The 12,682-nt window shown below is 39.9% G+C and overlaps 1 protein-coding gene across 11 annotated transcripts in view; it reads left to right on the top strand.

The window, feature by feature from the left end:
* Window positions 1-12,682, top strand: part of TBC1D5 (TBC1 domain family member 5) — a 487,219-nt gene that overhangs the window by 376,214 nt on the left and 98,323 nt on the right. For all 11 annotated transcript variants that reach the window (XM_039523970.1, XM_039523969.1, XM_039523966.1 and 8 more), the window contains one exon: window positions 2,252-2,337. In XM_039523970.1, the coding sequence (XP_039379904.1) occupies window positions 2,252-2,337 (86 nt within the window). The remainder of the gene's footprint in view (window positions 1-2,251; window positions 2,338-12,682) is intronic.

Below are 12,682 nucleotides of genomic sequence, written 5' to 3'. Positions count from 1 at the left end.
TGCTTAGATAGTAGATCAGCATTTCATGCCTTGAATTGCTCGTCATTTCTGCATAAATATGTATTTCAAGAAATTGCTCCACATGATCTCGTCCCTCACTTTCTTCCAGAAAAGAAAGTAGCATAATCCTTTCTTGATTTCTTGGAAGTTGGAAAAGAACGCTTTTTTGTTTTAGCAAAAATAAAGTGTATGTCCAATTTCTGGAAACAAGTTGCAAAACTGGGCATGTGTGATAGCCTTGTGAAAGTGAATTTTTCAATTGAATCTGAATCAACTGGAAATATGCCAGTAATTTTATCCTCATCCTCTTCTTGTACATTGGTTCAAATGGTCATCAAGTCTCATAAAGAAAAATAGAAGTCTATTAAATTTGTAGGAGAAAAGTTACACTATTTGATTACTAGCATAGTAGTCATAGAACCATCAGTTATCCTCATCATGTCAGTTCAGATTTGATTATCATAGAAATGCATTGAATTACCAAACCAGAGCAATAGTAACTAAAGCTGATTCATTGTTATTGCTATCAGCTGACGAGGACTGACTTACAAGCCATATAATGGGATAGAGTTATGCAAATGTTGTTATAACAAGAGAAGAAAAATGTACGGTGACCATTACCATGCAGGTGACAGAATAAATGGGAATTTGTTTTAATGCTTGTCTAATAGCCTCAAGTTTTTTATAACACTGCAACCAGTATATATTTAAACAATGTTTAATGTATTCCTATGGGGGGGGGAGAGTAATTTACTACAAAGGTAAATCTGACAGCATGAAAAAGTCAGGAAATTCTCACTGAGGGGTTCCATCACCAACTTTAACTTAGACCCCAGCAATCCTTCTGGCCCTTTGATATCTATTGATTCTTCAGCGTTAACTCTTCTTCCTTTGTCATATGCATTCTACAATATTCTGTTACTTGAAATGCAAACCCTACCTACTCCTAAAAACATGAGAAGGCTGGTCAAAAAGGAAGAGTTTCCATCAATTCCCTGGAGAGTGATAAAGCATGGGTTCCCCAGCCCATTACAACAGTGGGCAAGGAGAATGAATTTCCCACATGCGGAGGTGGGAAAGCATATAAGGAAGTTTTTCATTCCCTTGTGTACTCCCAGCACATCAAGATGAAAATGTAATGTACTTTTTCCTTGTTTAAAAAAAAAAATTCAGAAAGCACATTGTATTGCATTGATTAATAAACTGTATGTATTACAATAAATACCAAAAGAGTGAGGTCAGTATATTTCAAATTAATGTATAAAAGCAAGAGGGGAAAAAACAGTTTTAAAAGAGAATAAGTTTGTAACACAAATCTTTCAACAGGTATTTATTTGTATCAAATAGTGCAGTTTTATGCACTATATTTAGATTATTGCACAGAAAAATGTATTACTTTAATTTATCCCTTTGAGTATTCATGGTGGGAGGGATAGCTCAGTGGTTTGAGCATTGTGAGTTCAATCCTTGGTACATAATTCTGTGGTATAGGTTCTTCAGTATTCCATAGAATATTAAGTCCCAAAATAGGTAATTTCAGTGCTACTTAAGACAAAGTATATCAATACATTAGTTTATCTGAGGTGAAAATAGGGACTAACAGACAAACTCTGTTTTCAGCATTAATTGTGTACAGGATAGTACAATGGGATTCCTGGCCTAGATTCTGAATACTGTGAGGTTTGGGGGGGGAGAAAGGTTCTGTGTGCCATCTAGTGGATATATTTGATTTGAGCAGCAAAACATAATTCTAACATGAAACCAATCTTTGTTTAACTAAAATGTTCACTAACAAGTTGGTACATTAATTTTAAATTAGAAATTATAGCTTGTCCTTACTATTAATGTTTTATTTAATATGATCTCTTTATAGGTAGATGTTTTAGTGATACACTTCTATAGTCAGAACTAGAGAAAAGACAAAATTAGCTTGGAACAGAACTTCCCCAGAAAGTTCAGATCCAAACTCGAACATTGTAGCTCAATCCCCTTTCTACATGGATGAGTATATGCTTAGTTATGGTATTTGTATAAGTCTTAAAGTCATGAGATGATAACAATGGAATCTAAAATATTTCAAAGCTGGCTTTCCTTTTATATATATTGTTCCTACCTTTATCAACTATGGTCCTGGGAAAAAAGAAATGAGTTTTTAATCTATAATCCTTATTAACTTTTATATTAAGAGACTGATGCCTAATTTTTATTAAATATTTTCTAACTTAAAACATTGTAACACTCTTTTCTGTAGAAAAATCCAAGACCAGTGACTTACCAATTCCAACAAAATTTAGATTATTACAAAGCACGTGGAGCAGACTTGATGAATAAAACCCGGTAAGACACTTTCATATATGTTGCATTTTAGTTAACACCTTACCCCAAAATAGTTAATATTTTATATGTTGCTTTGATTCAAAACGGGAATTATGCAAGCAGTATATGGAACACAACTGAATATTATCATATTTTAGAAATGTAGGGCTGGAAGTGACCTTGAGTCGTCATCTGTTCCAGCACCCAGTGCTGAGGCAGGACCATGTATATCTAGACTATCCCTGATGGATATAGTATCAGAGGGGTAGCCGTGTTAGTCTGGATCTGTAAAAAAGAAAGAATGAATCCTGATTAGTAGATAGATGAGGCATGAGTTGCAGAATGTTTGCTTGAGTCACTTACCTCACTTGCATGTCATCACAAGAAGACCTGAAGAATGCTCATGCTGCCTCTGTCTGCAAGCAGCTGTGTTTTCTAATTTCAGCTTTCTTTTGTCCTGATGGATATGTCTAACCTGTTCTAAAAAGTCTTCAATGGCAGGGATTCCACAGCCTCCCTGGGAAGCCTGTTCCAGCATAACTATCTTTATAGTTACATATAGTTTTTCCTAATATCTAACCTAAATCCCCCTTGCTGCAGATTAAGCCCATTACTTCTTGTTCTGCAGGCAAGTGGAGAACAATTGGTCGCTATCCTTTGGTTACCTCTTTATAACAGTCCTTAACTTATCTGAAGACTGATATCAGGTTCCCCCTCAGTCTTCTCTTCTCAAGACTCAACGTGCTCAATTTTTTTAACTTTTCTTCATAGGTCAGGTTTTCTAAACCTTTCATCATTTTTGTTTCTTTTCTCTACACACTCTCCAATTTGCGCACATCTTTCTTAAAGTGAGGCTTCTGGAACTGCACACAGTCCTGCGTCTGAGGCCTCAGCAGTGTCAAGTAGAGTAGAACAATTATCTCTCATGTCTTACATACAACACTCCTGTTAATACACCCCAGACTGATGTTAGCCTTCCGTGCAACTGTTTCATGTTATTGACTCATGCAATTTGTGATTCCATATACCCCTGGGCTCTTTTTAGTAGAACGACTGCCTACCCAGTTACTTCCCATTTTGTAGTTGTTCACTTGTTTTTTTTTTCTTCATAAGTATAGTACTTTGCTCTTGTCTTCATTAATTATGTGAAATTAATTTTTTACTCTTTGCCCAATATTCTAAACAATATTATTACAAAGAGTGCTATATTCTAGCTTGCACACACTCTCTCTCTCTCAGGCTAGGGTCTTGTCTACAATTGCACTAGCTTAAAACTGATTTAGTGGAATTGGTGCAAACCACTGTGTGGACATTCTTCAATCAGTCTGCCACAGCATCTATTAATTTATCTTATTCCTTTTAAACTGATTGAAGAATGGCACACAGCAGTTTGCACCAGTTCAACTAAACCAGTTTTAAAACGCATCCTTGGTTAAACCAGAGATCTAAATTCCATTACACTAGGTACTGTACAATCATATAACATAAAGATGGTTTCTGCCTCAGAGCACTTAAAGTCTAAGTATAGCGACCAAGTTTCCAAACAATCCCCAGTCAAAGCATAGAGAGACAAATCCTGCTTGCCTTACTTATGGTTTTATTTCATTGAAATCAATGGGTCTACTTTCGTGGTAAGGAAAAGCACAATTTGATCCTTAAAATACAAAGATGCATTTGTAATACCCATGTTTGTAGTGCTATGTGACCAAAAAACTCTCTGTTTTATTAGAATAACCACTGTATGAGCAAACTACTACAAATGTAAGAATTCCAGGATGGGTTTAATATTTGTATTTTTTATCAGGCTTAAAATGAATTGATGCTATCCCATAGATTGCAAACTTTGGATATTGAAATGGTGGTTATGGAATGTGCTGCCATGCCCATGCTAATCTTATCATTGTGAAATAAATAAAAGGGCCACCAATCCCATTTTTCACACACCTCTCCTATCTAATACAGAGCCAGCTTGCAATGTGCAAGGAATTTTAAATTTTGAGGGACTGGAAACATAAAAAGCTTCTTTTTTCTAGGTTCTCTCTGTGTCCTATGATATCAAGAGACAATTTACAAAGAAGACAATGATATTACATCACAATGTGATTAGCAGCGTTACTGTACTATGTAATAATGTTCTAATTATTTGTCCTGTTAAGAAACTTAGAAAGATGGCTATCCAGAGGAGGATGTCCTGCCCCAGGAATCATGGTATTCTTTTTGTATTAACCGAGCCTCATTCCTTGATCTGTAGGGTCCATATTCTTGCTGCTCCTGCATTTTGACTTGTAGCATGGGGACTTTGTTTCTTTCTGATGGACAGGGAAAACCCAAAATATAGTCTCCACCTGAGTTATCCTATAGAAGATTCTACAACCTCTCTTCTGCTACCCTCCAAGTCTGCATTCTTCGTACCACTGTTTTAGGAGGCCCAACTGCAGCTTATTATTTTTTTTTTTCTCTCTCTCTCTCTGGTATTCTCATTGTACTACTCTTTAGTGGAACACCCAGGCACTCTATTAACTCCTATGGCAAGACTTCTTGACCAGTTTGCTTCTGAAGAGCCCCTTGGTCTCTTTTTCAAAATACAGGATCTCTAGGAATTCTGTGTCCTACACACACTTGTGGTGTGCTGCAGCTGCTTTCCGTTGTGTCTCAGATGGGCCATGCTGCAGAAACATACTAAAGTATAATTGTGGGACTTATGTGCTAGTGGCTCTCCCTGCAGCTATCGTGGAACTTGCATGATAGCAGTATTGCAGCTGCTGGCAAAGCTTTCTTCCCCACTTGAGGCTTCCTGGAAGGAGAGGATTCTAATTAGAGCTGTCAAGCGATTATAAAATTAATCGCAATTAATCATGCTGTTAACAATAGAATACCATTTATTTTAAATATTTTTGGATGTTTACTACATTTTCAAATATATTAATTTCAGTTACAACACAGAATACAAAGTGTACAGTGCTCACTTTATATTTATTTTTATAATAAATATTTGCAATGTAAAAAACAAAAAAAAATATTTTTCAATTCACCTCATACAAGTATTGTTGTGCAATCTCTTTATCATGAAAGTTGAAATTACAAATGTAGAATTATGTAAAAAAAAAAACAAACAAAAAAACCTGCATTCAAAAATTAAAGAATGTAAAACTTTAGAGCCAACAAGTCCACTCAGTCCTACTTCTTAGTCAACCAGTCACTCAGACAAACAAGGTTGGTTACAATTTGCAGGAGATAATGCTGCCTGCTTCTTGGTTACAATGTCACCTGAAAGTGAGAACAAGCATTCGTATGGCATTGTTGTAGCTGGCGTTGCAAGATATTTACGTGCCAGCCGCACTAAAGATTCATATATCCCTTCATGCTTCAACCACCATTCCAGAGGACATGCTTCCATGCTGATGGTGGGTTCTACTTGATAACGATCCAAAGCAGAGTGGCCTGACGCATGTTCATTTTCATCATCTGAATCAGATGCTACCAGCAGAAGGTTAATTTTCTTTTTTAGTGGTTTGGGTTCTGTAGTTTCCGCATCAGAGTGTTGCTCTTTTAAGACTTCTAAAAGCATGCTCCACACTTCGTCCCTCTCAGATTTTGGAAGGCACTTCAGATTCTTAAACTTTGGGTCGAGTGCTGTAGTTATTTTCAGAAATCTCACTTTGATACCTTCTTTGCATTTTGTCAAATCTGCTGTGAAAGTGTTCTTAAAACTAACATGTGCTGGGTCGTCATCCGAGACTGCAATAACATGAAGTATATGCAGAATGCGGGTAAAACAGAGAAGGAGACATACAATTTCCCCCCCCAAGGAATACAGTCACAAATTTAATTGATGCATTATTTTTTTAACAAGCATCATCAGTATGAAAGCATGTCCTCTGGAATGGTGACCGAAGCATGAAGGGGCATACGAATGTTTAGCATATCTGGCATGTAAATACTTTGCAACGCCGACTACAAAAGTGCCATGCGAACACCTGTTCTCACTTTCAGATGATGTCGTAAATAAGCAGGCAGCTGTATCTCCCGTAAATGTAAAGAAACTTATTTATCTTAGCGATTGGCAGAATAAGAAGTAGGACCGAGTGGACTTGTAGGGTCTAAAGTTTTACATTGTTTTGTTTTTGGGTGCAGTTATGTAACAAAAAAAATCAGCATTTGTAAGTTACAGTTTCATGATAGAGATTGCACTTCAGTACTTGTATGAGGTGCACTGAAAAATACTATTTATCATTTTTACAGTGCATATATTTGTAATAAAAAATAATATGTGAGCACTGTGCAGTTTGTACTCTGTGTTGTAATTGAAATCAATATTGAAAATGTAGAAAAACATCCAAAAACATTTAATACATTTCAATTGGTATTCTATCGATATAAGTGCGATTAATTGCAATTAATTTTTTTGAGTAAATCATGTGAGTTAGCCGATTAATTGACAGCCCTGATTCTAACCATTACATGTGGCACTGGAGGATAGAGCGCTTTGATTCTGACGCAGCGGCGAGATGAGGACAGACACATGGATGGATTTTAACTCGCAGGCCACAACATTTATTAAGTTTAAACGCAGGGGAGAACCAAAACCTGCCCATCATGTAGGGGTTACAGGGCTCCTAGCATATAACCTGTAACTCTGAGTGGATGTCCTCAGCCTAACCCCTAGGACTCTGCTCACCCCACAATGGGGACAGAGGGTGCAGAAGGGTGGGGACCTTGACTGGTGAGGGCCACAAGCTCTGAACTCGACCCACGAGGGCCGCAAGATCTCACCCTATCCCATGACCCGAAAGCCCATCACCAAAATACCAGGTCTTTTATCCTTTTAACTGCACTGGAAACTGGCCACAAGTTGCGACAAGTTAACTCCGCCATGTAGCTGAGTTGGATACTAAGTACGTTCCTCTGTAATCTACTGTGGTATGAAGGTGCTGCAAGGGCTGTGAAAAACTCCCCAGTCCTCTGCCAATTGTCCCTATTGGAGAAAAAAAATCCTTCCTGACCCCCCATGCAGGCGATGGGCTAGACCCGCAGCATCTGCCAAACTGTTTTCCCATTTCATGTTCAGGTGTGATCGGGTGGGACTGCTGGAATAGAGCTGAAAAAGAGCATGGCCCATGCTCCAGGTGAAATCCTGGCACCTGGGGAATGCTTGCCAATGAGCAGCACTCCCTGTCCCACATGTGGCCTGTGGGTTCCAGAGACTCTGACAGGGAACAAGCTACCTGGTTTCCCTACTGAGTCTCCTTCCCTCGCTGCTGGGACTATCCCCCTTCACTGCTGGCCCAGTCAAATTCCTCCACCTGTTGAGGTGGGTAGATGGCATATGGAACTGGTCTGGGTGCAGCTCTTAATTAGGTTCAGTTTCTGCTACGTGTAGTTAAATACTTCTTAATTATTTGGGTAATAGATGAAGGGTCCATCCATTCCTCCCTACCTTTCTTGCCTGTAGGCAAAGTGATCAAAGGATTCCCCTGGTACTATGCTGATGGCAAATATTATAATTTATTTCATACAGTGAGGTACTTTCTTACCACTATATAGTAATGATGAAATACTCCTAGAATACTATATCAGACCCTAGTGCCTCAGTATATCACAAAGACGTCAATAAAATGGAGAGAGTTCACTGATAAGAGCAAAAGCGATTAAGAAGTTGCCAGAATGACACATGGTGGAAGTTTAAAACTACTAATCAAGACAACTAAACTGCTGGTGGGAATATAGCTTCATTGCAAAGGAAGAGGATAAATACCAATGTGGTAGAGGAATTGTTTAGCATAGGTCAAGGAGGGAATAAATAGGAGGAATGGATTTTAACAAAGAAATATTTAGGCCATATCATTTCAATAGTATTGTACTTTGATATACTCTCCCAAAAGAAGTGGTGGCCTCATTAAAAAATATACTGAACAAAGCACTGGAAAATATATCATTAGGGATTGGCTCTGCAGTGCGCGGTGAATGGATTCAATAATTAAATGGGTCTTTTTATCTTTAATTTCTGAGATTTATGATACATTTAAAATATCTTTACAAATCTACACTATATTGCTTAATTTATTGTTCTTTTAAAACTTTTAAATGTGTCATATTCATGTAGATTTTTCTCTTCTTAAAACAAAACATTTTAATCTTAGCAGAAAAATGAAGAGATTGAATCATCTTGTTTAAAAATATACCATTCGTAGTCAAGGTCAACGATGCTTATTGTGATGAAACAAAATTGTTTGCTTCATAGATTGGTTTCACGTCTCCTTGACATTCATGATTTTAAACCGATGTCTTACTTTTAAATGCATCTGCTGATAATTCTATAATATAATCAATCCTCATTTTTCTTGTAATTGTTGTGCATGTTTGATACATTTTGATGGCTCAAGTGCAGACACTGATCCATGTTTAATGACTTCAATCATTCTTTTCACTAGTATACAAGCTTAATATACTACTTTAGGTGGTAGGAAATAGATATATTGCCCTTATTCTTCTGAACTTCAATCTGGTGTCAAAGCATCTCATCTTGCAGACCTAATGCCCTGTCATTGCTTGCGTTTCCTGAAACTGCAACTTGAGGAAAACACCGCATAACTCCACTTAGGGATCTGAGGGGAAAAAATAGCATCAGCTTTTCGTGGCAAGCCAGTAAAGTACCAAAATCATTGTTTGGCTTCTTGTGTTGGTGTCCTGAGGTGATCATTGCCAATGCAAGGTCAGTTCATAAGAGACCTGAATCCTGGCAAATGTTTGAACCTGAATTCTCATCTAATTCTCAGATGATATGTATGTAACAGTCTTTTACAGTTATGATTTTAAAAAAAAAAGTTCTCCAACAACATTGCAGACCTCTGGGTCTGAGTTGAGTGTTTTGGGTTTTTTTTGTTATTTTGGTAAGTTAAAGGCACATTCAATCTGTCCCTCTCCTACTCCTCCCTGAACATTCTAAATAAATATTTCTCCTGCGTCACCATCTAATTTTCATGTTCTGGTGTTAACTGGGTTATGTCAGAGCATCAGTGCCTTTGTTGCTTTCACAGCCTACCAAAGAGCAAGGTTTCACTTCCCTACTAGCACTTATGGTCTCTGCCAATTCAGTTACTATATGTGATCAATCAAGATCTCTAGAAATTCCAGGCCTGGTAGTCAACATAGATAAGTCATATCCATGATTCCAGGACATTCTCCTTCCAAGACACTGCATAGCTGGTAGAACTGTGGGGTCCTGGTTCATGACTAGGGCTCCTAGGTGCGATGATAATACAAATAATTGCTTCAAGTTGATGAGGATGTATAGTCTAAAGCCTGGTCTCAGTACTAAATGCATTCAGAGCACTGAAGTCAGAAAGTGTACCAAATATATCAGAGTCAAGACTCATGATCTGAGCCTTAATGCTCTCAATGCACTTAGCCACCAGTGTGTGCCCTGAACAAATTTCCTTATTATTAATGAGACAAATAACTTAAGTGCATTAAAAATAGCCACTATAGTTAAAAACAAAAGAGAACAATAATAAGGATTACGTTATGGTATATAGATCCAATCCTGAAATCATTATTCAGTCTGGATCCTCTGTGGCAAATACACCTCTTCCCCGATATAACGCGGTCCTCGGGAGACAAAAATCTCACCGCTTTATAGGTGAGACTGTGTTATATCGAACTTGCTTTGGCCCCCCCATTCCTTGTACCCTGACCGCCCCTTCCAGAGACCCCAGTCCCTAATCACCCCCAGGACCCCCCGTCCCCTGACTGCTCCGACCCCTATCCACCCCGCCCCCTGACAGGCACTCACCGGCAGCAGCGGGAAGCAGAGCAGCCCAGCCCCAGCCCGCTCCACTCTGCCACCTCCCAGCCGCGGCGCTGCGCTTCCCACTGCCGGTGAGTGCGGGAAGGTTGGGGAAGGATGCCCCCCCCCCCGCACTCACCGGCAACGGGAAGCGGAACAGCCCCGCCCCAGCCAGCTCCACTCCACCAGCTCCCAGCCATGGCGCTCCACTTCCCGCCGGGCAGGTGAGTGCAGGACCTTTCCCCAGCCGCCCCCCAGCGCCACGGCTGGGGCCGGGGCAAGGAAAGCGGAGCGGGCTGGGGCTGCGTCGCTCCGCTTCCTGCCACAGGTGAGTGCAGGGAGGTTGGGGAAAGGATGCCCCCGGTACTCACCTGTGGCGGGAAGCGGAGCGCTGGGGCTGGGAGCTGGCGTAGTGGACCGGGCTGGGGCTGGGCTACTCCGCTTCCGCTGCTGCTGGTGAGTGTGGGGAGGTCCCTTCCCCCAAGCCCCCTCCCCCGAGCGACACGCCTGGGGCCGGGGCAAGGGAAGCAGAGCAGGCTGCTCCCAGCACCCCGCTAATCCCCCGGGCCACTCTGGGACTGCGGGGTCCTCAAAAGTGCCCTCCCACCGCTCCTGCCCCCCAGACCCTGGTGGGGAGCCCCTGACCGCCCTCGAGACCTTCTGTCCCTTATCGAACCCCTTGGCCCGGGCCTGGTCCAGCACCCTTAACGCTGCTCTGAGCAGTGTGTCAGAGCTTTACCGTGTTGTATGTGAACCCGCGTTCTATCGGGTCGCGTTATATCGGGATACAGGTGTGCTTAGCCTCGTATACACCTCAAATAACCAAGTTGAGTTTAATATGGGGTGGGAGCAAAAGAAAACGAATGTCAATTGTCAGTATGATTCCGAAGGATAACATACTATACCTTCAGCGTAGTAGCCGTGTTAGTCTGTATCCGCAATAAGAACAGGAGCAAAAACAGACTACAATGAGAGATTGCTGAACTGGAATTAATTTGCAAAATGGACACCATTAAATTAGGCTTGAATAAAGACTGGAAGTGGATGGGTCATTACACAGTATAATATAGACAGACTTCCCAACCTAAGGCTTAAACAGAGGTTGTTTGTATATCCTTGAGACTGTTCACCAGATAAGTATACACTCTGTGACTTCATAGACTTCCCTTGGTACTTTGGTTGGTCATCTCATTTTCCCAGTGCACTATAATAATTTTTTTGGTTCTGGTCGCAGCCAGCCTAATTACCTTTAAAATGACTAGTAATATCGTACACTTCATTTTAAAAAGTTGTTCCATGCATTTAAAATTAAACTGGGTTTAATCAAAGTGCCATACAACTATTCATCTCATGCCTGATCAGGGTCATGTTCTTGGTCTTTATTCTTTCAAAGAAAAAAAGTAAACAATTTCTGTCCATGAAAAAGAGAGAGAATTCCTGGGAAACAGAGGAAAAAGAATACCCACAATGGCATAATGCACTTAAATTGTGGAGTTACAAAGGATCCATGTTTATTTCCCCCCACACACACACTGTTCCTCACACCTTCTTGTCAACTGCTGCAAATGGGCCATTTTGATCACCACTACAAAACGTTTTTTTCTCTCCTGCTGGTAATAGCTCACCTTAACTTATCACTCTCATTAGAGTGTGTATGGTAACACCCATTGTTTCATGTTCTGTGTGTGTGTGTGTATATATATATATATCTTCCTACTGTATTCTCCACTGCATGCATCCTATGAAGTGGGCTGTAGTCCACGAAAGCTTATGCTCAAATAAATTTGTTAGTCTCTAAGGTGCCACAAGTACTCCTATACTATACCTTAATTTCCATGAATTGTAGCTTCTTAGAATAAGTTCAAATTGCACAGCATTTGCCAAAATCTAATGTTTTCATTGAATGGAGCATTTCAATTTCCCATTCATACTTGGGGTGAAGTTTTCCTCAAATAGGTAAAACAGCAATTCTCAAACTGTGTGGAAAAATTGGCTGGCAATATTGTAGCTTTCTTTGTTTGCATTTACAAGGACCGCGGAATAACATTCCTTCACTCACAGAAAGAAGGGATACAGAGCTCACCACGTCATTATTACAGTATGTTTTTCTGGGCAGCTCATGAGGTGGAATGATCAAGCCCAAAGCTGTTGATAACCATATTCTTTAACTGAAGTAATGCTTAGCTGGATTAGCCAGAATGAGAGCACACTGCATAATGCAAATGGAGGAGCAAAAGAACAACACAGAATAATCAGAACAGTAATACATATGCCATACAATAGTCTAACTTTTTCAAAGCACCATTCCAAAAAAACATTGTTTGTACCACAGTTTGTGTGGCCTGGTTTTACTAAGAGTCAATGGATGCCATAAAAATGCACAAACTATCCTCGCTCCATAATGTAGCAGTAGTGCTTTTGTCAACATATTACAGCATTCAATATGGGTGGGAATACAACAGAGTATAAATACTCTTTTCAGAATAAAGCTTTCAGTTATATTAAACTCCATCATGATCACCCACTTTGCAACATTCTCAGCATTTGCCCCCTGTTGACACTGTCTTTGGATTTATGCAC

This window comes from Mauremys reevesii, linkage group 2 (genome assembly GCF_016161935.1).
Source record: "Mauremys reevesii isolate NIE-2019 linkage group 2, ASM1616193v1, whole genome shotgun sequence".
NCBI classification, from domain to species: domain Eukaryota; kingdom Metazoa; phylum Chordata; order Testudines; family Geoemydidae; genus Mauremys; species Mauremys reevesii.
Note: the sequence above shows the minus strand (reverse complement) of the source record. Positions and strands in the feature narration are given on the sequence as shown.